Raw genomic sequence first — 25,054 nt, 5'->3', positions numbered from 1 at the left:
ACACAAAATTTGTGCCAGGGTCCCTGCATTTTCATTCATTTAGAACTTATAAACCTGTGAATATTATTAACAAATCAGTATTCAATCGACAAAAAGCCTTAACGCTTGCTGTTCGGTAGCGCACTTTACTCTACACGAAGCAAATTATGCAAAGAAGTTGGAAACTATTCATAATTGAAGAAAAGTATATTAACATCCCTATGATTATTAAACATTTAATTTACTTTTTCTCAGTTTTTTGCTCCTGGAGGTTCGCTACAACTAATAATATCAAAGATTCTCAGCCACAATTAGCTCATACATTTTGGACAAACCTTGTCACAGTATAAGTTTCTAGTTTGAAAGCCACAAATGAAGCAATTAAGTTCATTAGCTTAGTCTACACCAGCAGTTATAGCTGTTACGCCCTTCATAATATGCCTCCTACAATATTATATCTTTGCTTTTGCATTTATATGCCTTTTATAACAGTGTAATGTCTGTTCTATCTTTTACTCATTATGAACAGTTTTCAAATATAAACTTGGATATGTGGCCTGCTGCATATACGCACAAAGCAATTTTCCACTTAATGTGAACATATGCTGGAGAATGCTAGTGGTTATATTTTAGGACCTGCTAAATATAGGCAGCTGTAAGGTGGAATGCTGATGCTGTTTACAAGAGTATGGCTTGTCTACTATCACAGCCAGGATTGTTTGTAGCTGTCAAAGGAGAAGTGTGAAAATTGTATTAATAATGTAAGTATACAGACATTGGCAATGATTTTTTTTTTATAAATGGGGTTATGTATTTTTGATAAATCAAACTGTTATGCCCCAACTGAACTTGGGATGTACTTTCATCATCATAATAATATTCTTAATTACATTTTAGCAGATCATGTTTCAAAAGTCTGTAAATGTTTAAACTGCACAGCTTTGTGTATTAGCAAATTTTAAATTTAAAGAAATTTTTTTGATTACGAAATTTTACATTACTTTCTATTATTTTACTGTCTGGGTCCTGATCTGGGTTATACCAAATTCAGTACTAGTTCAGGGTCCCACAAGACCACCATTCTTCTCGTGTCGTACAATGCTGCTTGCCGGTGAGCAATATTTTTGTTCTAGTGGTACTTGAATTTGTTATTACTATTTTATACATATATTTTATGTTAGTCAAGCATGTATGCCAAAGAAAGAATTCATCATTTACAATATATTGAAATTCTTCTTCTGTGCCTTACATTTTCAATGCAAGCCAAATGAAGAGGCTACAAAATATTTGGACACTATACATATGTTAAATATTTATATATACATATCTAAATATGCTATGTCTTGAGAATTTCTTGTACCATACTTATGAATACTGTTTATATTCATGGATCATGTTCATTTAAGTACAAGTGGTGCTTGAAATGAAAAAAAAAAAAAAAAATTCTATGCCAGCAGTTTTACCCCTCAATTGCAGTTTTTTGGAACATTAATTTGTTGTAGAAACAGTTAAAATACGTATTTCCATATTAAAATGCCCTATGAAAAATACTTTTTCTGTTTTGCAACATAACAAAAGTTTACTGTAATCATTTCAAGCACCTCATATAGTTTTAATTTGACGTACATATTTTAAGCGCAAGACCCCAAAATGATTTTATATAGTCTTTTCATATACATATATAAATAAGAATTGGTTGCAATACTGCAAGCGTGGAACTGCGGAAGGTGATGAGGCATCCCTGATTTGTGTAACAGTGGCTTCCAAAATGTTCATGTAACAAACTATATGATATTTACTTTTAACATCAGTTTAAATGTCAATTTTAATTTTGAAAGTTAAGACAGAAATGCTCTCTAAATGAGTAATTTGAGAATGGGCTTAACATTTTCAAACCCTTGTCGTAACCATGGTTGTCAAGAGACAGCTTCACCGCCCGTGGTATACCATCTTTGTGGGGGTGGGGGCATGATCATACCGACAGTACACCAAATTCTGCAGTAAAAGGTGTGGTATAGGATTAACTGTTGACACTGGAAAGAAAGGTTTTAAGGCCTACTTGATTCTACTCTCCCAGCATTTACCTGTAAATAAATCTGGAAACTGTAGCGTCATGAGTTATCTTACCACAGAGAAAACCCACCCAGTAGTTCAGCTTGTCAGAGCAACTGGAAGTACATGTGAGGATGATGGTTACGTATGTGGTCCTCCTCCTCACTCCTATCTGCTGCTGTACAAGGCACAGTGCCTCTCGCCCCTAGTGGGTTCCTGCAAATTCTGGCATTTGAATAGGCACGACTGTATTTACAATATATGCTACAGAGTATTCTTAATATGTACAAATTATGTGCTGCATATCCTTATTTGAGATTATTCAGTATATATAATAGAAGTTATGTGGATTTTGTGATGTTTTAATATTTCTAAATAAGAGAATACTGAGTGTTGTTGAAGGAACTTAAGTTACTTGTGATTTTGCGACACACTGTTTATTATGTTGTTTTTCTTAATTTTTTTCTTATCCAGTCTATATACACATATTATATAATTTCCACTTTATGACTGGAAGAAAAATGTACTTATTTGAAATACTTACGTAATTTAACCCCCCCCCCCCCCCCCCCCAGTGGTTTTATCTGTGCCGAGCGAGTCAAAACTTTGTGTTAAAAATGTGTGTTGCAGAACATTTCATAAATAGCACTGAAAGGGCCAATTCTGAATTAATCATGTAAGTGCCATACAAATTCTATATTTTGTGATATTACCAAACCTGTTGGTTTATGTCTTTTATTACGCTGTATTTTAGTTATGTTAAGGGCAGCAAAGTGTTAAGTATTAATAATTTCGTGTCAGGATGAGTAAAGTGCCTTATATTATGACAATGCCTGTGAAACTGACTTTCCTTGGGGAGGATCAGGTTATTAAATTTTTATATAACAATAATTTAAATATTTACCACTGCAATACATTTAAAACTTTTATAATTCAGTATTTGTATGGCCAGTTCTTAACACGCTTCGTTGTTTACCTTTAGCAATAGCATTCCTCATAATTTTTTTGTTCCTACGCCATAGTTTTTCCCACCACTGACCCCATGATTTTCATATACTCCCATGCACATACAAAAAGCATGAATCTGACTTTCTGTGTTTCAGAGACTATTTTAAAAATTATTTTATCCATACTTATAAAAACAAAAGAAAATCACTATGTGACTTCAATATATGTTTCAAATGTAAAATGAATCAGCTTGTTCAGTTACACGTACTTAAAACTGCTTCGTAGAAGTCTTTATTACACAACGGTATCTATTTGTACAACCAGGTTTAATATTCAGTAACTCGGCACACTGCTCACAGTGTATATTTATGCACTTGATTTTCAACATTTTGTTCTCGGAATAAATTACTTATTGTAACATTAACAGGTTTGAGATTTTCTCATGGCAGCGAAAGTTGGTCTTCCGAGTTGTAACATCATGTGGACTTGTAGGTACACGAAGAATATTTCTATGAAACAGTATCTGCTTGCAAGTTCACACTGCATTACAATGCAGAAGACGTACATTGACATAAAACAGGCTGATTTTTATAACGGAGATATAATTCATTATCTCGGATTAAAAACTGAATTTTGGTATTATTCAGACGTTACGTGCTGATGGTATAGGACGGGGATTTTGTTAAAAGGAAATGGTAGCAAAAATGTGATGATCTGAAATACAGAAGCAAATTAGTGGGAGAAAGTGTGAGAGCAAATATGTAAAATATGTTTATATATATATGGATTCATTATGTACTGAGTGACGAACATTAATTTTGCTGAATCCAAAGGTGCAGTCTTTTCATAAAATCTACATACATGTCACTGTAGGTTTAATGATTGTTTTTGTGTTCAAATTTATGAATAATTTTGATCTTACGTCATATACGCAATGACACACACCAGAACTTGTTACCAATATTAATAAAATGTTCATTGTCTGAAAGCGCGATATTCTTCCAATTTAAAATGGATTTTAATTCTGGCTGTCCTGTATGGTGGTTAGCATTCTACCATGTTTGAGGCTTGCTAACTCCAATTAAAGCACATTTTACTTTCCTAATTTTCTGAGACATCCTGGTGAAGTATGTTCCCTCGTAACATCCTTTATTCGACCATATTTCATAATCATACTGTCGTTTCCCATTTTACATTGTACCTTCCATGGTTGTTGTGAAGGAAGTAAATTCAAATTACTCAGCACCAAAGATATAACTCATGCAGTTGAAAGAGTATCACTAAATAAACAACATATTCTTCTCGCCTGTTACCGTTTTCATCACTGTTCCTTCTAGAAGCATTGACATCTACAGTGCGTTGCCAGCAGACACTATTCTGGCGGGGTTAAACTCTGATAACGACGACAAATTTTATTAACATCCGCAGATGACTGAATTCATTATGTCCTTTCAGCCACGTTACATAATCCAGTTACAATGTACACAATCATTTCATATTTACTCCCATAAAAATATATGTACTTTTTTACAGTTATTTATAAACTACTGGGTGTGTCTGTTCATACAATTTAAGCCTCGACACCAATTCGTCTTACAGGATGTCCACTGCACCAAATATTCATGTTACTGAGCTGTATAAACGCTTGGTGATACATAAATCTGTTCTTACCACTGACAACCTAGAAGACAAACATCTTTACTGCCATGAGAACCTCAAATTTCAGACAAGAAGAAAAAATATGATTTTTCTATGAATGATGAATTTAACCAACGGCAGCGCAATCTGGCAAACATTTTGGGTGTACCTCGTGACCACATGCGATTTCCTTCGGATTAAAACCCTTGTCTCTATTCCCACACCAATTTCCTCCCCTGCAGAAACCCCACTGTGTGGCAACATTTCTCAATACCTTGTCAGCTGATTATTGGTTGCTGAATCCCCCTGGAGGGGAGAGGATGGGAAAAGTTGGAATGCTGGCACCTTCAATTAGATTTGGATTCAGTAGGAACACGTTAGGTGAACAGGGCACACCAGCCGATGCTGATCTAGTGTTGGACGCACCAGATGAGGGCGATGGAGCAGGAAATAACTGCTGTTCCTGTCAACAACAACAAAAAAAAACATCTCTAAACCCAGACCAAATGTTAAGACAGGAAAGTTGGCAACAACTACCACAAAACATGACCAGGAAAATAACATTTTAAAAGCAAGTTAAGTAAAGCTGTCCCACTATACGCCACTGAGGCGCTTGGCGGGATAATTCTCCTAATTTCTCCACCATTTTTAATCGCAGTTCAGAAGCATTTTGCTTACCCCAGCATCTTGGTAGAAATAATGTGATGGTATCATAACACCAGAGGCACTGACCACTGACTGGTCTGTTGAGGTGGCAGTACTCGATGTGTTACTGATGCTCGAAGTCGGTGGTGTCGTGGTTTGCGGCTGACTGTAAATGGGTATGGGGGGTTTGGACTGGCTGTACAGTGTTACAGGGGGTAAAGTGTTCTGAGGTTGGCTGTACAGTGAGACGGGCTGACCGTATAGAGAAACAGGTGGAATAACGTTCTGAGGCTGCCTGTACAGCAGTGAATGTGCCACTGGTTCCGCTGAGGCAGAAAGGGTTGGGGGTTGGGCGGTGGTTAAATCAGGGAGAGGGGAAACTACAGGACTGTGCTGAATGGGGGGACCAATTGATGTCGACAAGATCTGAAACAAACATTTGATAATGACATTTATGGAATATTGTCAAACACAGTCGGACTACAGCTGTAGCTTGGGAATTGTGGCAGGTAGCAGGGAGAAGCAAAAATATCACATCACCACCTGAAGACCAGAAACACGCTCCGAAAAGATTCAGCCTGGCTTGCGACACCACTCGGATATTATTACACATGCAATTGACTTTAATGAATTTTGCAGCATCTGTAAATTAATTAGTTGTGAAACGTATGCATTACTTTTACTTTTTTTACTTCACACATAACATAATAATTATGTCACGTTCCACAGATCAATGACACTTACGTATGATGACATCATAATGAGGAATTTCTAGGTACCTGCTGTCCGAGGTGAGTGAAGATTGGGGTGGATATGTTGCGAGATGTAGCCAACGCAGGTGGCTGCAGAATGATGCTCGTTGATCGGCTCATCGCAGGATCACCAACTGGAGTAGGCTCATCTGACACTGGGGATGCAGCAGATGTTATCTGTGGCTCCGGACTGGCCACACTCCTCTCCGGCTTAGATGTGAGCCTCGTTTGGGCATCAACTGAAGATGCACATAATGACCCCTATTATAGAAATCTACACAGCAGAAAGATCGTATGTCCTTGTGACAAGGTTAAGTTACTGAGATAGCGGTTACCTGCGGGATGGGACTTAAACAGTTCTTGTTTTAGTGTCGGCAGAAATGTGTTTATGCGATCCCAGGTGATGGTCCACAGCTGGGTGTACCCTTCAGGACTGGAGAACACTCCAGCTGAATCCATAACCAACAGCATGTTTTTCAGTGACTCGGGGATAGCTTCGTACTGCGAGAAATGCAAGAAAAGTTATGTGAGCTTCTCGTGGCAATGGAAATTTTGACTTTTGATCACGTGGGCTGTGATACCATCTACGCAGTATTGTCATTTTGGAGGAATGTTATAACCTACACCTTCAGGACTGAAGTGACCTTGAAATACTAGGGTAGAGAACCTCAATATGATATTTGAGTTCCGATGGACAGAAGCAGTACTCACAAGCAGATCACTGTTATCCACGTGCATGTATTTGTCCATGAAATCCAGAATTGTAAGCCAGAGGGCAGTGAAGGTGGGCAGGGATAAGAGAGGAGTCAGGTGGTGAAGGAACACTTTGGACAGGACAGTAGCGGCCCTCATGCGTGTCTCCTCCATGCCAGAGGGGTCCTGTGGGCTGACTGGCTCCAGCAGCTTGGCCAGCAGAGGGAACAGAACCTTGTTGAAGCACGACTCCCACTCAGCAGCTGTTAGCGTCTGCAGGTCATGAAACAGCAGTGCCCTCTGGAGATATGCGATGGCATTCTTATGCACCTGTATGGAAATATCAGTATCAAGCAAATTTGTCAGCTTTCAAGTTTTCATAGCAACAAGCGTGAAGGTGGGTGGTCATCGTCTGAGATGTTCCACCATGTGGTCACCACCTGCGCTGAGAATCAAACCAAGAACCTCCCCAATATAAATCAGCAGCGTACCTAGCTATTAGATAACTGCTTTCTAATTTCAAACCCCGATCACCGTGGCAACACGATACCTCACTCCTAGAGTCACAGCACAGCCTGGCAATGCCTTGTAGCAATGGACACCAGCCCTGAGCCCACAGCGATGTGAAGTCCGTCTCTCCATTCTCTTCGGCCCACCATCGAAAGATCTGCGCAGTACGGGTGTGTAGTGTGTGCATAAGGTCCAGAAGCTGAAGCACAATGGAAATTGGTGGTTACACTGACCTAACCTTACTCAATCACACATGCTTGGGATAGGAAGAAAGGAAGCTCCCTGAAACAGCGATGTCTCATTGCTTATCGGTCAAAATATAAGATGGTCGCTTTTCATGTTTGTCCTGGTTTTTTTTAGTTTCTTTAGTGCTTTGAAATGAACACACACAACTTTAAAAAAAAAGTGAAGATTGGCTGAATATTAACTCTCGGCAAAATATGTTTCACTGCTTATAAAATGGTGGATACATCCATAAGAAAACTAGTCTCGATACGTACGCTCCGCATAACAATTCTGGCAAATTAACTATAACCTGAGCTCTGACCTTTGTGAATGGTTGGAGAATTGCCGAATGTCCGTTACTATTGCCTGATTTTGACCAAAGCCGGCATGTGCTGAAAGATTTTTGGTGAAACCTAACCTCAATATTAAATTTAATAAAAGCCTGGTCTGTTTTTTTTTTAGTTTAGAAAATTAATAAGGATGGACTGAAGGTGAAATTATTTTAACAGGTACTGCACACGAATGTGAACATGCCTAAAACTCAGTTAAATCCACGCGTGTACTCGCATGCTCTGCCTCCGAGTCTGAATGATGATGGTCAGAGAGACGGGCACAAACTCCAGTAAGAACCAAACGTGTCTCAAAATTCCTGCCCACCTGTATAGACACCTGATGGTATCCACTGGGCAGTTCTTCTGAATCGCTCTCATCAGCATCATAAGGGTTGGATGCATTCCGAGGGCCGCGTGCCCTGTAGCTCTCATCTCTCCTCCTTCCTGCCAACTTCTTTCTGGCTTTTGCTCCTCTGTGCGACCCTGGACTCTTCTTCAGTCCTCGTTTGTCATCTGAAAGTGAGGTCTACATTATGGCGAGAGATGCGATTAACATTCTGAAGCAAAGGATCGTCTAAACAATATTAACAGTTCCACTTCTTACCACAAAGAAGATACGACACATCGCCACGACAGTGATCAGTCGGTTAATGCTGTTGATTGGGATAAAACTACTTTCTAACACATATTAAGACTCTTCCTCAGGCATTATTAAGCTACTAGAAATCAACTGAATTAGTTTAGCGAACAGTGAATTGAAAAAGTGAGAAAATATGAATGAAATTCACAATGAACTCAATCCATTGTTTAGGTGTTCACACTGCTGTTGCAAAGCAATTTACATCTCACAGGAATATTAATTATCATTTCTTCAGGCTTAATTTTTATACACCATATGAAAGTAATGTTTAAAATAAAAGTTTTAAAATGTGAATTACATTTTATGCAACGTACATTTACTTTGTACGATGAGCCAGTTTTGATAGAAGAAGCAGTTTGATTTAAGCTTCAGGTTATGAACTAAAATTAAATTAACTTAGCAACCTTTTGCACGGAGCTCCAAAATCAAAATTCATTCGGTAGTTCTGGAGATACAACACGCAGATGGATGAAACAGAAACCTCTCCTATGCGTTCAGGCCACACAAACTTTTTGTAAATAATAAAAAGAGAGAATGAAACAAGAAAAAATGAGCACAAGTATACATTAGTATCAAAAGAAATTCAAAACCTTCAACCAAATGAATAATCCATGAACTTAATGTCATAAAAGCACAGTAAAGGAAATAAAAACCAAAATTTCGCTTTTAATTTGTGGCACCACAGGAAGTAACAGCCCATAAAACTCAATGTTTTGGTACACTATACTGCTATAACATAAAACTTACTTCCACTTAGACTAGCTTCTACAAATGTCCGAATACAGTGAACGCAGTTTTCAAAGTTGTAAGGCGTGATGTGAGCAACATCCCTGATGAGGAACGCCAGACTCTCACAACACTTCACCATGCCGTACGGATCATGGGGTAAGAGCTCCCGTTCATGAACTATACTGAACTGATTGACTGGTAGTGGACGGACGGTTAATGGCTGAATATCGCCTTCACGGCCCACCTGAGGGACAAACACTCTGATTATTATCTTGTACGCGACTTCAGTAACCAGACTTCAGAATGAATGTGAATCAACAGTATCAACGCACTATTTCTTTAGAAAACGCAACAAAATGGTCAATTATTGTGATAAAATACTGTGGTATTACAACATGTGACTGAAGTGTCTTCTTCTTCTTCTCTCTCTCTCTCCTTTTTTAAATATCTTTTATTGTTTTAACCACTCCACTGCTTGTAATGTTAATCTCATTTGCGCAATAACAAGTCATAAACTAAAATATATGTATTAAAATGGTATACTCCAATTACCAAATATCATATTAAGTTTGACTGTAATCAGCCGCATACATAGACGAGGTGAAATTTGTCATTCTCTTTTCAAATGCAACCAAGAATTTCGAAAGCCTAATGGGGAGGCCTAGGCACACATGGGAAAATAATATAAAAATGGATCTCAAGGAAATGGAGTGGAAAAGTTTGGACTGGATTAATCGTGAACGGTGGATCTTGTGGAAATGGTAATAAACCACTTGGTTCCATAACAAGAAGGGTATTTTTTAATTAGCTAAATGACTATAAGTTTCTCTTTTTTTTTTTTTTTATATCTTAATTGCGTCATGCTTGTGTTCTTCAATACAATAATTTTATTCACCGTCTTTACACAAGCTTATAGATTGTTAAAATCACATAAAATTATAACATTTCAACATTTGATATTGTTACATTTTAAAATGACGACATGTTTCGATGTTCATTCCATCATCGTCAGGTCTATCAATTAAAATTAAAAACTGTTGCACTTGCTGCCCTGCGTGTACTGATTTTGTTCTACCCGTTAGATTTTAGATGCAACTTGCAGTCTACCGTTCCGTAATATCGGACACGCACCTCACACACAACCCGATTAAGGCATCCAGGCGCAGCCTTCAAATTTAATGGAAGAAGCCTGGAGGTTAAACAAATAAAATCTAACGGGTAGAACAAAATCAGTACACGCAGGGCAGCAAGTGCAACAGTTTTTAATTTTAATTGATAGACCTGACGATGATGGAATGAACATCGAAACATGTCGTCATTTTAAAATGTAACAATATCAAATGTTGAAATGTTATAATTTTATGTGATTTTAACAATCTATAAGCTTGTGTAAAGACGGTGAATAAAATTATTGTATTGTATATAAGTTTCTCATTAAGTACTCTGCTCCAAGTGGTCATTTACTTTCTTTCTCAAATAAAAGCAACAAAGATTGTTAGATACGGGTTATACTTCAACAAAAACATCTCTCATCATCTCTGAAGCTAAATTCTCTTAAAATCCGAGTAGCTTTGAGCACAAAATCAAAAACATTTTATGCTCTATTTTGTGAAATCTATAAAAAATGTGGTTAAGTGCTGACAAGCAGCAGTGCCTTAACCAATATTTGTGTATTCCATCCTTGTCTAGGGGAGTGCTAACCGTCTCTCCTTTCGTACAACACGGAAACATAACCTACAATTCACGTGTATATATACAATACACACTTCATACATATGCCATTCACAGGTCATAACACAAAATACGTGTATAGAAAATTCTTATGAAATATTTCAAAAACATTTCTTACATTGACAGACTACAAATATTTTTTCCCACCAAACGGTCATGGTTAAACATCTCAAATTCAAAAACTACTCTCATAATGACTTAATTCTGCCTCCTTCGAAAATATTCCATCACCTATTATGAATAAATTTAGAAATTTATTACGAGTTTTCTCTCAAACTGTTATAAGAAATTAAATTGGAAACATACCCAAAACTATTAAGGGCAGATTTACCTAACCAGACGCACACAGAAAACGTGGTTATCTTTTGCATGCAATAGTGTTCTATGAAACACGCATCTGTAACTATTTAAGGAGGAAACTTGTATCCTTCCTGTTCGTGAGTACCAACATGCCATGTGCATATGGCTGCCCCCTATTTCGGCAACATTAAATTGGTAGTCAGGATCCTTTATTTTGAATGATAAATATTCTCTCAACAAGGAAACAACCATGCCTGTAAAAGAATGACAACTACTGAACTATATATTTATTTTACATGCACCACAAATAATATTTCTATTACTTGAGATTCTATGATACCAGATTCTTTATTTCCTCCTTTGCAGAACCTCCCATCTGTCAACTCGTCCCACTGAAAGAACACCACGACGACTTATGTAACAAGACTCACCAGTATCCACCCTCCGCCACTGTTCGGAGACAGTTCAGGGCTCGTTGGTCTCGACACCAAGCTACCGTGATGTCTCACGGTAACTCTGCTGAGCTCGGAGTCAGACGTGTAACCTCGCTCGTTGCCCAAACCGCTGTCTTCGTCATGGGGCACATCTCCATCTGACTTCGCTGCTGTATAAGACACATTCAGATACCTTGTTTGCTTCGCTCCATAACAATTCACACTAGACTATTCTTTCTCTTCAAATTCATTAGAATTTTTGCACCACTCTGTATATGAATTGTAACAGTCTGCATCATCTCTTGATCTATAAAATTAAGAACTAGCTTTTGGGTGGTCAGTCACCGTAACATGCTCGTTACCATAGGGTCACAGGACTACGTCATTATTTGGAGACGCATTATTTACAGACAAAAATAATGTATTTATAACACCAGAGATGGACAGGAAAAAGGCATGAGGTTTGTGACAGTCACTGGCATATAACATAACAATCACCAATCTGAAGGATTCATACACCATTTTAAAACTTGTGATATAACAAACCTTGATCGTTTTGGTCTTTGCTGTTATCACCAACAACAACGGGAGGATGCGCTCCAGCACCAACGCACTCCAACAATGTAAAAATGATGGACCAATCTGTATCTGAGTGAATGTTGGCTGCACTGGTCTTGAGGAGCTCATACAATCCATATGAAATCTGGCGAGAAACTCGGAACAAAGTCGCAGACTTGAGGAGCAGCAGCATACGTAGCGATTGCAACACCTGAGACAATACCAGCACGTTCAAGGAAATCGGACACAACTCCTCATAATTCCACATGACAGTAAAGCAAATGTCTTCGATATTTATATCTGCCTATGAACACCAAATCCATGGTAAATGCACGGAGATGTAAAACATGCCTGCGTTTATCTGAGTAATAAACTGTGAAACGCCTGAATTTGTGGTCCCCCCCAAGTCAAATGGTGGGGAAAATCAGTGAAATTGGGCGTGCAACTAAGTGGTCCTGCATGGCAGCGAATAGGACACTGACGCTCGTCACAGCACTGAAATAAAACAGTGGATATGCAAAAACCATGGATAATGAAAGTCTGTATAATGAGAGTCACCTTGTACGCTATAGAAAAATCAGTCTCCAAACATTTACCGCATTAGACTGTCGAATACGTACAGAACAGCGCTTTCTGGCTTGATCACTATTGTTTCAGGTTCAATTCTGAGAGTTCTGAAAACATCACACGACTCACCACTGGGCTCATGTCCTCTCTCCTCATGAGGCGCATTGCAAGGCGGAGAAGGCCGACAATTGATCTCTCCATGAGGAACAGGTCGTCACATGCTGCCGCACCCATTACTAGACTGTAGATGTGATCGCGCACACCCTGCCAGATCGTGTTCACTCGGTCTCTGCCAAAACACAGATGAGAACACTGCACTTTGGGTTAAAAGCAGGATTTATGCTTCCTGGCTACAAGAAGAAATTAAATAACTTCCATCACATTCAATTCTAATTCTTCTTCCAGCACTACACACATACAAAATACCACACAATTAAAAGACAAACATTTCCACTCAGAATTTTTTTTTGGGCGGGGGGGGGGAGGGGAAATGTAACATCTATTTCAGTATCAAATTTCACATTCAACTTTTCTCATCAGTTCTCAGTATCAAAGGGTCAGTACTTACAAATTCTGTGAAGTTCTCGTTCCGTTATTTTACATTCGAGGTAAAAATTGTATATTTTATAAAGAATTATTACCAAAGATAATCTTAGGGTCATACATTAAATGATGATTGTGAAGCCAGGTAATTAAAATTAAAAAGTATGAATGTGAGATGTGGGGTGACGTCCCCTGCACGACACTGGTGGAAATCAGTCGCCCGCCCGAATATATATCGGGAGAGAGGCGCACACAAGCTTATCAGGTAAACAAAAAGCTCTTACCTGTTCTGAATTACAACTTTAAGAAGCAACTCCAAGAAGAAGACAGCAGCGTCTTCATCGTAAGACATTCCCGAAGAAATGTGACCATCTGGTCCATGTGACGCAAATATCAACGCCTGCAGACACAGCACGAGTAAACATTTCTGCAAGTCTATGGATTATAATCAATTTTTAATCAAGGTATTTTGATACAGACTTAAATGAGCTAGAATAAGCGAACAAATATACCTTCACCAGTTCTTGCAGCGAGTCCAAACGAAGGAATTTGGATTCATTAATAAGCTGTTCGAGGTGGCACTCTTTGACGCATGAGTGCGCCCTCTGTATGTGTTCCTGATCTTCAGGTGATGGAACTTTTTGGGTGGAAGGTTCTGAAACACAATTTCCTCGCTCACACAATGCAGTGACAATATAAGAGAGTTCTAATAGCAGGTTCGACAACTGATTGTCAAGAAATCGCAGATTTATTAGAAGAAAAACCTGAAACAGTGCCCCACAGATCCTAAATGGACTACCATGGGATTCAAATTGGGTGTCATGATGGGCTTCTAAGTTCCTGAGCTACTAGACAGTTAACCCCAAAATACTGATTGAAGAAAAAAATCTGCGCGACTTCAAGCCTGCTCTGTGGCCATTTCTCTGCAAGCTGACATTACCTGATGCCAAGGCAATGTATGAATACAGGGAACTGAGCAATCCAGTTTCTGTCTTCTGACACGGTGTCTCTTCTCTCATCAGCGAGATCTTGCCACTCGGATCAATGAAGTCTTCAGCCTGCAACAACAGAATGCAAGAACATCCAGAACTTCATCATAAAAGTCGACCGTTGGACCTTATGAGTCAGCTCAACATGGCTCCATTTATCTTCACCTTGATTTTTCCAAAAAAAACCCTTGAAGATGGTTGACTTCTGGGTTGTTGCACCTTGCTATTAAATTATGGTGCAGGCAGCAAGCACCTCTGAAAAGCGGTAAACTCCTACGAGACTGCATGGTGCAACAGCCCAGAAAACAGACATCTTCACACTCACAACCGTGAGAACCCGAAATCTCACTTAACAAAACTCTGTCTGCACCTTTTGTTTCTTACATTGCATGACCCTACAATGTGAAAAATACATGTTGTGAAACTCCTCTATCTGTCATTTTCTCCATCTTGTTACATACTCACTCTTACATCCATTCTCCCTAGAACTTCGTCCTCAAACACCCTCAATCCATGTTCTTCCCCGAGAATAGACAAAGTTTCATGTCCATTCAAATCAGTAGGTGATATAACTTTTAAGTAATTTTAGAGGTAGAATTTTAAGAGAATGTACTGAAATGGCCTCATACATTAGAATTACGCAACCGACGCGATATGTCCGAGCCCTCACCTCAACCATAACTTTTGGTAGCAGTTTGCAGCGGTACAACTGCAACATACAGTCAAGAACGTTCTTCCAGCCTTCTCGCAGGATGTCCCCATGGCGATGAGCGAGGTTAAACACGGTCTTGGCAGCCAGCTGAGCCTTCGGGTTCGAACCAAACAAGATAGTCAGGTTCTCGGGTGTCTCGGCAGTATTGAGCAGCGTCGTAAACTTGCACAGTGATATCACAAGATTGTCGAAATCATTGCTCATCCCATAGTGAGCCGAGATCATCGCGCACTTCCTGCATCATAAGTTAATGCGTGATTCAGTTCAACAAAGAAATATGAGATATATTTCAGTACAAGAAGTTTCAAAGAAATAACATAATAAGAATGGACTGAGATAAGACATTACTTTATCTCACTAAATAAGTAAGTCTCTGGTGTCAGAACCTGAAGGTTCAACACCACTAACACCAAAGCCCGCCACTGGACACAATCCTGAGCCAGTTCTATCCACATCCCAACCTCAACTTATTACACTAAAACTCATCGTACTAATTAATTAAATCTACAAGATCCTGCGCAGTTTCACTCATAAATCTACTGTGAGTATTTTCTGAGATTTCATACCAAAATTCTGTATGCATTCCTTGTCCCCCTAATCCTATCAAAATCAAATAAATTGTTGGTTTAAATAACTGAAATGTAAAAGTAAAAAAAAATATATCAACGTCAAAGGTACAGAGCTAGCAAAATAGATAGAAATGTATTGCAGGCATGCAAAGTGATTAATACAATTTATTTTTCAAGCAAGACTTTCAAAACAAAGCTGCCTCGAAACAAATTATAAATTTCAGCATTTAAAAATACACCATACCTGAACCCAGAGACGGCTTTCTGGTATATCGTGGTATCGTAACTCTTGTCAAACACATAGCTCAAGGCAGCAACTGTTGGTCCCCAGATGAGGGAGAATAGGTCATGGTCAAATAGGCCATTTGGTGCATGTATGAAGACACCATCTTTGCTAGCACCTCTACGCAGCAACACCTTCCACAGGTAGTTCTCCTTCACGAGGCCAGTCTGCTCTGCTGGCATAACTATCTCGTCTGTCCTGGAAGAAGACGCCACAAGTCATCTCTAACCCAAACGGCAAGATTACGAGAAACCACCCACATGATTCGACAGAAATAAAACAGACAACGAAAACAATCTGCGAGAAAACTGCGTTACGTTCCATATGACAATATTTATAAATGTATTGGGGTGTCCATTTTTCATGCAGATTTTTCTTAAAATAAATTGTTCTAAATTGATCAAATTAAGTACGCGGTGGTCTGGTCATGGGTTACGATTCCTACGAGAACATCAAAGATAAAAATGTTGAATAAACGACGAATGGGGGGGATAAAGAAAATGATGGATAGCCCACATGACACAAAATACACAAACCAGCAGGAAAAGACTAAAAAAAACACGTACAAAAGCCGTGCTTACGCCAAAGCAGAGACGAACAGATTACGCACTGACATTACCCAACAGACTCTTGATGGAATACATGAATATGACTGAACATTGAAGGAATTAATTAATTTAACACTTAAAAAGTTGGTCTGCAACCATAATATCTGAACACTACATGATCATGAGATGCTAACCACTCAATCACGGTGATGTACTCACTTGATAGCAACGTATATATCGTCCAGTAGGTCCTGATCAAAATCCTGATCTCCATTCACCTTCTTCAGATTCCTCTTGAATTCATCCACAGTCATGGGGTTGCTCTGTCGCTTCACATTGTAATTATGTTGGTCCACATTCAACATTATCACAGCGTATGCCAGCGTGAACGCTGCGTCAGCATTGGCAAATGGTTCGCCGTTCTGTTTCTGTACAGTGCAAAGATATAAATGAGCAGCTAAAACCTGAAAATAAGTGACCAATTCACAAAATGTTTCCACCACATGCAGACTCTAATCCTCGCGACCGTCTCGATACTTTCCATGCGACTGCTTTCGGCATATTGATATACGATGATTTTTCCCATGGTATGAAGCTGCCACTTAATGGTACCTGCACCTTGTCGTGGTGCTGGTGCTTGAGTACCTCAGTGACCCCAAGAGCTACTGGTAGGGCCTCCCTAGCCAGATAGGTCGAGGGGGAGAGGTCGGAGTAAGACAGGTACCCTGGTCCTCCAGGTTGCGCCGTAAAAAGGAAGATGTTTCGAAACCTCGATCAAAGCCTCGGACAGACGGACCTAACGGAGGACCAAATGGAAGAGGAGAATTGAGGAGGCCATGGACCGAATACGGACCGGAGAGACATTGAAGAAGAAGAAGAAGAAGCTGCCAAAGCATGAATTTTTCTACCAATCTCCATCCAACGTAGAAGTCAAGATGCAGCACTTAGATATTGAGGTAACCACACCTTAATACATTTAAATTAAATAACTAACATATTCATTAACTAACAAGTACCACTCTCTGATTACATAATCAGACAACGAACCAAAAAGGGAAAAAAATAATCTTCGTTACAACTTACCAAGTTCATTACAGTTAATACGCACAGAAATTATAATGCCAGTATGACTTATGCTGGTGATGCATACATACATGCCAGTGCTCAGCAAAGTGCTCCATGATGAGCGAGATGAGTGGTGACTCGCCAGGAAGACGGAACGTTTCAAGATACAGCCGCAAGGCCTCGTCAATTCTCGTGTCAGTGAAGTCAAAGGACCTACGATGAACCATAAAACACATTTCAGTTCTTGCAAGTTTGCGTAGTTTTGTGTATACTATTCGTTATAACTGGGGCTGCACAGTAGCTCAGGTGGTTAGGTGCCGACTTCTCGCCGCAGAAACCCGGGTTAATTCCGCGTGGCTTCAACTGAGACTTGTGGTGGGTGTACTGACTTACAGCCTTCCTGGAGCAACTCACTTGACGAAGCTATCCAGCACATGTAGATTGCTCCTACTGCTGATATATTCCCCGATCATCTTCTTGTCCAAGCGCGGATTTTCTCGCAGGAAATGCACCACTTCTTGTGGGTCTACGGGTGTTGACAACAGATGGCTCTCCTGTAGGAACTGGATACCCTTCTTTGGTTTCGAGTTGAAGTGTTCTGAGCCCGTGGCTAGAAGCTGAAACGCGCATAGAACACATCACGTAACTATTGTTTGGTTTAACCTTCCAGCATTTTTTGACATGATAAAAGCTACTTGTATGATTGTGAAAAATCAACCAATAAGATAACTTATTAGATGTATTATATGTATGCAGAAGTTATCTGAAAATTTTGGGATTAATTTTACAAAGGCATTCGTCATAAAATTAATAAACACCAGAGCAGAAGTTCGTAACTTTTTAAGACTTCAGGCCACATCTGCCGCCTTTTTTTTTAAGAACTCCTGTGATGCTGTGTTCGCATTATAAGAATCTTGACTCACTTTCTTCTTGTGCTTAATAGCCATCAGCAGCTCGTGCGAAGGAATATTCTCAGAGATGCGTTGTCTCCCCGCGTTTGGAATACGACCACCGCCAGGCAGCACCACTGCTATTCCGGTCTCCGAATCAGCCTCTGATGAGGAAACTTTCACTGAGGTGCCATCTGAAATGCATACGACACTTTTGTTTCATTTTTATAGCCAGTTATCACTAAAAAAGTAACTTCTCTACACCAGATTAATAGAAGAATTTTTCTTCTTTTTGTAATGCAATAATTAGATAAACAAACAAACAAACAAAGAAATAATACAACAGTTTCAGTTGCACAATGATCATTTCCAGAAAAAACTAATGCTGTGTATACTCATAGGCAGATACCAATATTTTGAGAAAACATATTGTCTCCATCTTCAACAGCCCTGAAGACGGAGGCAGAATATTCCTCTGAAACATGACCTCTGTATCAGTGTACAGCAACTCACACATGATGACAAAATTCCTTAACGACAGACTGGTATGTCAAAATTCGTCCATTGCTATTCTATTCTAGGGAAACAGCAAACATCTGCCGTTAGTTAATAACCTGCTCCTATTCGATCCTCCTGATGCTCATTGAGAATACGACTGTGGCAGCGCCCCTCGATGGAGTCAATAATCGTCAGCAGAGCGTCGAGCGAGAGCAGATGTGTGTTGTACAACCCAGACACAGGAAATGCATTCTGAAAATTATCAAAATTCACAATGCCACAAGAGAAGTATAGCCACGATTTAATGTTCGGTGAGACTTCAGATTCTCCACAGGAGAGGTGTGGGGAAGTCCTGAAACACATATCGACAGGTAATTTGGCCACAATTATGATATGGTTAAGAAATATGAAACCGCGATTCATATATATCTATCTGCTTGAAAAGGATCATAAAGACATTAATCTCCTTAATCATAAAAGTAATAGCAAATGATCATGCAACAAATGACAAACGTTTTACCTCACCTTGGACAATAATTTTGTCAAGTCTTCAAATAAATTTGGACAGTAGAGGTCACAGTCATAATTGAGGTACAATTCAGTCACAAAACCAGGAATTCTCCACAGTTGCACCACAGAATCTACGGAAATAAAAAAAGGTTACGTAAAATGTATGGTCAAGATATCCCACCCAATATAACATCACGTAAGGCCAAAAGTTACAACTCTACGCAACGCAAAGTCATACATTTTTCCCTATGGAAATGACTACGCAATCAGCATTTCATGCCGACTCGCACCGTCTGCTTCAGTTGCTGACAACGCAGATGATGGCCTGCACGCATATACACTGACGAAGAAGCCCATTTATATTGTGGGGGGAACCTTTATGCAGATTTTAATGCATCAAAATTTACTTTTTCAAAAATTACATAAAACAAACTGGTAGTCGTTGCAAATGTTGGATTGAAGCAGAAAAGACAGACTGTGCACTGTTTAGTAATGAGCATTACCTAGGGCTATTTCCTTTTGCTCGTAGCTAATCTTTGGAGAGTCTGAGATGATGATATCAATAACTCTGGTGAGGTAGAATTCCAGCTGAAACTTCAGGTGTGTTCGAAGCGCCTCAAAAAGAAGAAAGGAAACCTGGAGGTCTGCCGCGAATATCGACAGTCGCTCGGAGTTCAACAACTGCACAGATAACGGAAGCAGCAGTGAGGTACAGACGCTAATTTGCAAATATTATCTACGCGACTTAAATAAACTAATTAAAACTATCCAGTGTTACATGAAGATTTCTTCTTCTTCTATTTCCGGTTTAACAAAATTTGTACATTTTCCGGTACCCTTTACGGGTCCCTAACTTTTCAGTTGGCTTGATCTGTGGACATTCGGTAGGACTCCTTGGACGAGGGATCGGCCCGTCGCAAGGCCTCTACCTGTACGCAGGACGGCACAACACAGAAAAACGCGGACAAACATCCACGGTCCCAGCGACCTAGCGCCACAAGGCCCACGCCTCAGACCGCGTGGCCACTGCGGACCCCATGAAGATGTCTCTATGACTAAAAACTGCTTAAATAAAGTGATTAACTAATGTATGACCCACCTCTCTGCTATTAGTTTCAATCTCAAACTTACAGAGAAGAGGTTCCGACACAGCTCGTCTTTCACCAGACTCAGCAGAGAGTTATATTTCCCTATGCTGTCGGCTCCTATCTCCAGCGCCACGGTGAGGAGAGTGAGCCCCATGTGGATCATCGTCTCTGTGTTCTGTTTGTCCAGGGGGTTGCATAGCGAGATAAGAAACCTAAACAGCTCTCGAACGCACGCCACACCGTACGGTACAAGTGGCTGTGAACCTGAAAACATGGAAATTGCCGACGTTACACAGGGTGAGGGTTAACGCAAGTCAGTCTCAACAGATCGAGATGGCTGATTTCAACTCTCACAATGTCTGAACCATGCAAGAGGAAAAATTACTCACCATCTTGTCCAACTTCCTGGCTCATAAATCGCACCCCTCTCGGATTTATGTATTCTCGACTCTCCCCCCGTTTCACGCTTGCTGCTTCATCATCTTCTTCTTCTTCTTCTTCGACACTGACAGACGACGACTCGTTGCTCAACTTTGGAATTTCAACAGAGGCGCCGACATTGTCTTCGGTACCCATACTTTCTTGTTCCTGTCTCACGTCTTCCAGTGGAGCCCCAGATATCACTTCATCCACCACCTTCTCGTCATGACTTACGGCCTTTACCTCCTCCTGCACCCCCGTTGAGCTAATGTCCTCTACAGAACAAGTCTTACTTGATAACAGAGATGAACTGTCTCCATCCGCACACTCGTAAGCAGAACTGTCCATGTCTACATTGATAACAACGCAAGAACTAGACTGGGTGTCCTCATTTTCATTAATGGAAGAACATCTTTCTGTTTCTGCGGACTCTAGGGCCAGTTCCTCATTTTCAACCTTCGCACTTGAACTCTCTTCCTGTCTGGTTTGCCCAGTTTCATCATTGGTTTGTGGGGTACCTCGGTGAATCGCGCCTTGCATGTCTACGATGTTGCCTGCTGGGGTCAAAGGGGTCGTCGACAGGTGCGGGGCTCGGACGGTGGACGAAACGCTCAGTTTGTCGACTGGGCTTGCCAAGTCTTCATTTGTTACTTAAATAAAAAAATTATAATTTAATCAGTGCCATAAATTTTTAATTGGCGTTACCTTAAAAAGTTAAGAGCAGTGACAGAGAGGGGATAGTAGACCAAAAATGCGTGATTTCAATGTGCGGTTATAAAATAAATATAGTTTTTACAGTGAATTTAAGATGAGATGCAAGACAAACTTCAACGTTTGCCTCTGTACATCTTATATATCAGAATCTGGTAAAACTTAACAAGTTCTTTTACTTCCTGATAAATGTATTCCTGGAAAATACCGCACTACTTACAATATAAATGAGAAAGCAACAAGAAAATAATATAATGTTTGAGTGAACAAGTTGCTCATAAGGAGGAACTGCAAATGCTTCATTTAAAAATCTCAAGCAGTAACAGCTGAAAATTTATCTCTTTCCATATGCGATCTTAACACGCGATGCAGCGACTCTTGTATCTGCTTACCCTGCGGCTTGCTCTCCAGATAACCGGCAGGTGTTCTTTCTCTTGTAGCTTGCAGGGTGCTATCATCAGACTTCTGCACCGGTCGGCTCAACTTGCCTCGCTGCGAAGTTCTGCTCTTCCGTTTGCCTCTTGATTGGTCCATTCCACCTGTCCTCATCTTTAATTTCTGTAAGCAATAACAACACAATCCGTAGTCCAACTACAGTACACTAAAGGACGATAGACGAGCTACAACAAATGGAAATCGCTCCCTCCCTTCAGATTCCACAAGAGGCAGGGACTCGCTTCGCTAATTGAACGACTACCAGCTTTTGAAAAAGAATTATGCTCCGTGGTGATAAGAAGGAAAGGTGAAAATCCTTCAAGTAGTTAAACGTTACACACACTATGCAAAATTGATGGCAAATTACCTTAAGCGCTTGAAATGTAAAAACAGGTGGTCTTCAAGACTGGGTACACAATATGGAAAGTCACTTGGGTAGACATTAGTTGTATCGGTTTCTCTCGTATACCTTAATGTTTAGCGGAATGCGCAGATCCTCACAGAACTGGGGCAGCCTGGAGAACAGCAGTTGCACCATGTCCTTGAGGCAATGTTCTGCAGACCGACGCAGCAACTCTGAACATACGAGTGGACCAATATAGGTACCGCAATGTAGGATATCATGATCGGAAGGCACAGTGAAAAGCGCATTTTTGAATATGGATATGAGAAGTGCCTCTACTCCTTAACACAAAAGAAGTAACAAATCTAATTTCTTTTAAATAACACGGTAAAATATGGCGTATCAGTCTATCTGCACAGGGATTAGAGCAGAGATAAAATAGGTTGCAACTGCTTCCTTCCTCATCCTTCCTAATTCATCACAATCACTCTATGCCGATGATAAAACTTTGTAGAATAAAGTCAAAGCAAATATACTTCAGACAATGAAGTTTTTAAAATTCTCCTGCCCACCTGTTAGTCTAGACTCGAAACAAATCCTGAAGCAGCTTAGCATGATCTCACAAACACTCTCATTGGTCAGCACGGCTCCTTCGGGAGATAGCATCAAAGTCCGCAGAACCTGCAGCAGCAAACGTGCATGTGCATCACGCCTTAACGTGAAACAAGGATTTTCATTCAAGTGGGAAAAACAGAGAATGAGGCGAGGGGGTAGAGGAAAAAAACTTCTCCAATCCCTACTACCGTCATCCGTTTTAGGTCCAAATATTTTCTAAATACTTCGGTTCAAACACTTATAATACTGCGATAATAGCGGGGTAAACGGTAATGAGTACCTGCAGAATTTTCATAAGCACCACCCCATCACTGGCCTGATCTGTGCCAACAAATCTGGCATGTGTGACTGCGTCTGCAATGTTCTCTACTGCGGTTGGAACGGATTTACCTCCAGGATCTGAAGGAGACAATAACACACAAACTTATAGGTTAGCAGCAGCCATTTCTTGCTTGTTTCCTTTTTTCAGTTTATTTATATGACACTGTGAGATTTACATTGAAAAGTTATGTCCAAGGTTGGTACAACTGAATAATCTGACACAAGAAGAAGAGAACAGAAAGGGACAGAGGAGAAACAGAAAGCGGGTTGACCGAGAATTTATCCTATACTACAGGAGGCAAGTCCCTTACCGATGAGTCCATATGATATGAATTTGTTAACTGCAGACAGAGCCAAGCTTGTCACAGGACCTGTCGTCTCTTCCGATCGAATCACTTCAAGAAAAGGTCCTGCAATTACAGATAAACATAACAGGAAGTGGTTTACGGAAACACAAGTTACCTTATTCCATAATGATACTCAACTCAACATAAGGCTAAAATACCAAGAAAATGGTGCGGATCCAGGTCATGAAGATCTCCAATCTGATTCAGGACATCTTTCAAATCAGTAAAGCTCCTAATTAGGGTATCCTGCTCTTCATCCTGCATAACAATATGGTAAAGTATTACCATCATTAATTCACAAATTATGGTACAGGTAACCCACCATAACAAGTTCCACAGTTACAAAATTTTGTGAAATAAATATGATATATGACAATTGTTTTCTTCTTCGTTCACACACCATTTAGCCTTGTAGGTTCTTACCAACATTCAGAGGAAAGTACCACCTCCATTTTCTGGGTAGCCTACAAGACTATGCCACATTATAACCCAGACCACAATTACCCATTTTCAACACTAAAATACTTACATATGGTAGAGCTCATGCCTTTATAATATAACCACGAGTTGAATTCGGTATCTTACTATGGTCATTTTTTTAAAGAATATACAGCAGAGGTACAAATATTCTATTTACTTTTTTATTAGTTCACATTTTTATCTAATGTGAACCTAAATTAGTAAATTAACTAAATACTCGTTGGTTCGATCATTACACAGTCCATGTCATTCGTAACCAAAGTATTCAGTTTCAAATAGCATGATAATAAAGAATCGTATTTTGGGAAAGGAACCTGATGTGAATGCGAAGACCATCGGGCTCCTCTCCTCATTGCGGTAAGGAGAATCGCCATCTCCCCTTGCACCACGTAGATTCCATTGCCTGGGCACGTCATCTTGGCAGCTTTGGTTAGAATCGTCAAATTCCACGTCTAGCACCAGCCACAAAAATTCACAGAAAGTCTTACTTTAGTGAAGAAATGTGTCAAATGTCAGGTCATTCCTTCCAGAACAGAAATATTGCCATATTTTCAGATCCACCTGTAAAATGCACACTGACTTATCGACATGGTGCAGGCTTACCGACCTTTGAAATTATCGACATCAAGTCGATAAATTACGAACATCGAGAACGGGTTGAGTGAAATCTCATAGAGGGCAGTAAGTACAAAAAACAGTTGCGCTATAACGGCCGTGATTTGAACGAAAATATTATATAGTAGATATACACTACCAACTTAAAAACCATAAAGTACTATGACGGCCAATACAACCTATTCGACCGACACGAATACCTCAAAGAAAACCCAATATCTCACAAAACTATTCCTGGGAGAGGCAAGTGCCTGCTACTTCGAATACAACTTTAAAAGAAATTCCTACATGGAATTGTACACCAGACAACTGCCTTGTTTTATACATGAACTTTTTCAG

The 25,054-nt window shown here is 39.8% G+C and overlaps 1 protein-coding gene and 1 non-coding gene across 3 annotated transcripts; both read right to left on the bottom strand.

Annotated features, from left to right (window-relative positions):
• Window positions 1-1,185: 1,185 nt before the first annotated feature.
• Window positions 1,186-24,738, bottom strand: garz (Sec7 domain-containing protein garz). 2 transcript variants are annotated; one of them, XM_022059785.2, is made up of 33 exons: window positions 24,415-24,738; window positions 23,779-23,878; window positions 23,585-23,683; window positions 23,233-23,351; window positions 22,910-23,018; window positions 22,464-22,570; window positions 21,952-22,117; window positions 20,818-21,498; window positions 20,472-20,692; window positions 19,844-20,021; window positions 19,356-19,471; window positions 18,947-19,082; window positions 18,366-18,526; window positions 17,857-18,059; window positions 17,532-17,655; window positions 16,597-16,805; window positions 15,791-16,027; window positions 14,936-15,212; window positions 14,217-14,334; window positions 13,789-13,931; window positions 13,561-13,676; window positions 12,863-13,022; window positions 12,155-12,377; window positions 11,606-11,778; window positions 9,162-9,387; window positions 8,100-8,287; window positions 7,258-7,416; window positions 6,726-7,037; window positions 6,350-6,515; window positions 6,042-6,253; window positions 5,296-5,688; window positions 4,892-5,080; window positions 1,186-2,247 (listed from the first exon to the last, which is right to left on the bottom strand). In XM_022059785.2, exons 1-32 carry the CDS (start codon window positions 24,514-24,516, stop codon window positions 4,904-4,906), a joined length of 6,111 nt encoding a protein of 2,036 aa, XP_021915477.2. In that variant the 5' UTR covers window positions 24,517-24,738; the 3' UTR covers window positions 1,186-2,247; window positions 4,892-4,903. The 2 variants fall into 2 exon arrangements, with proteins under 2 accessions (XP_021915477.2, XP_087215152.1); XM_087359026.1 differs by having other exon boundaries at window positions 1,186-5,080.
• LOC147872102 (U6atac minor spliceosomal RNA) lies at window positions 10,762-10,866 on the bottom strand. The gene has a single exon (XR_015537986.1). It is a non-coding gene; the product is annotated as a U6atac minor spliceosomal RNA (small nuclear RNA).
• Window positions 24,739-25,054: the final 316 nt, after the last annotated feature.

This window comes from Zootermopsis nevadensis, unplaced genomic scaffold (genome assembly GCF_977971745.1).
Source record: "Zootermopsis nevadensis isolate Lab colony 2312 unplaced genomic scaffold, Znev_1.0 Znev_ptg000030l, whole genome shotgun sequence".
Classification (NCBI taxonomy): Eukaryota; Metazoa; Arthropoda; class Insecta; order Blattodea; family Termopsidae; genus Zootermopsis; species Zootermopsis nevadensis.
Note: the sequence above shows the minus strand (reverse complement) of the source record. Positions and strands in the feature narration are given on the sequence as shown.

Coding starts and splice junctions, on each gene's coding strand:
- garz (XM_087359026.1), bottom strand. CDS start 24,516: ATGACGTGCCCAGGCAATGGAATCTACGTGGTGCAAGGGGAGATGGCG. Junction 6,254..6,349: donor GTTTAAGTCCCATCCCGCAG/GTAACCGCTATC, acceptor GTGCATCTTCAG/TTGATGCCCAAACGAGGCTC. Junction 5,689..6,041: donor TCACTCACCTCGGACAGCAG/GTACCTAGAAAT, acceptor TGTTTGTTTCAG/ATCTTGTCGACATCAATTGG.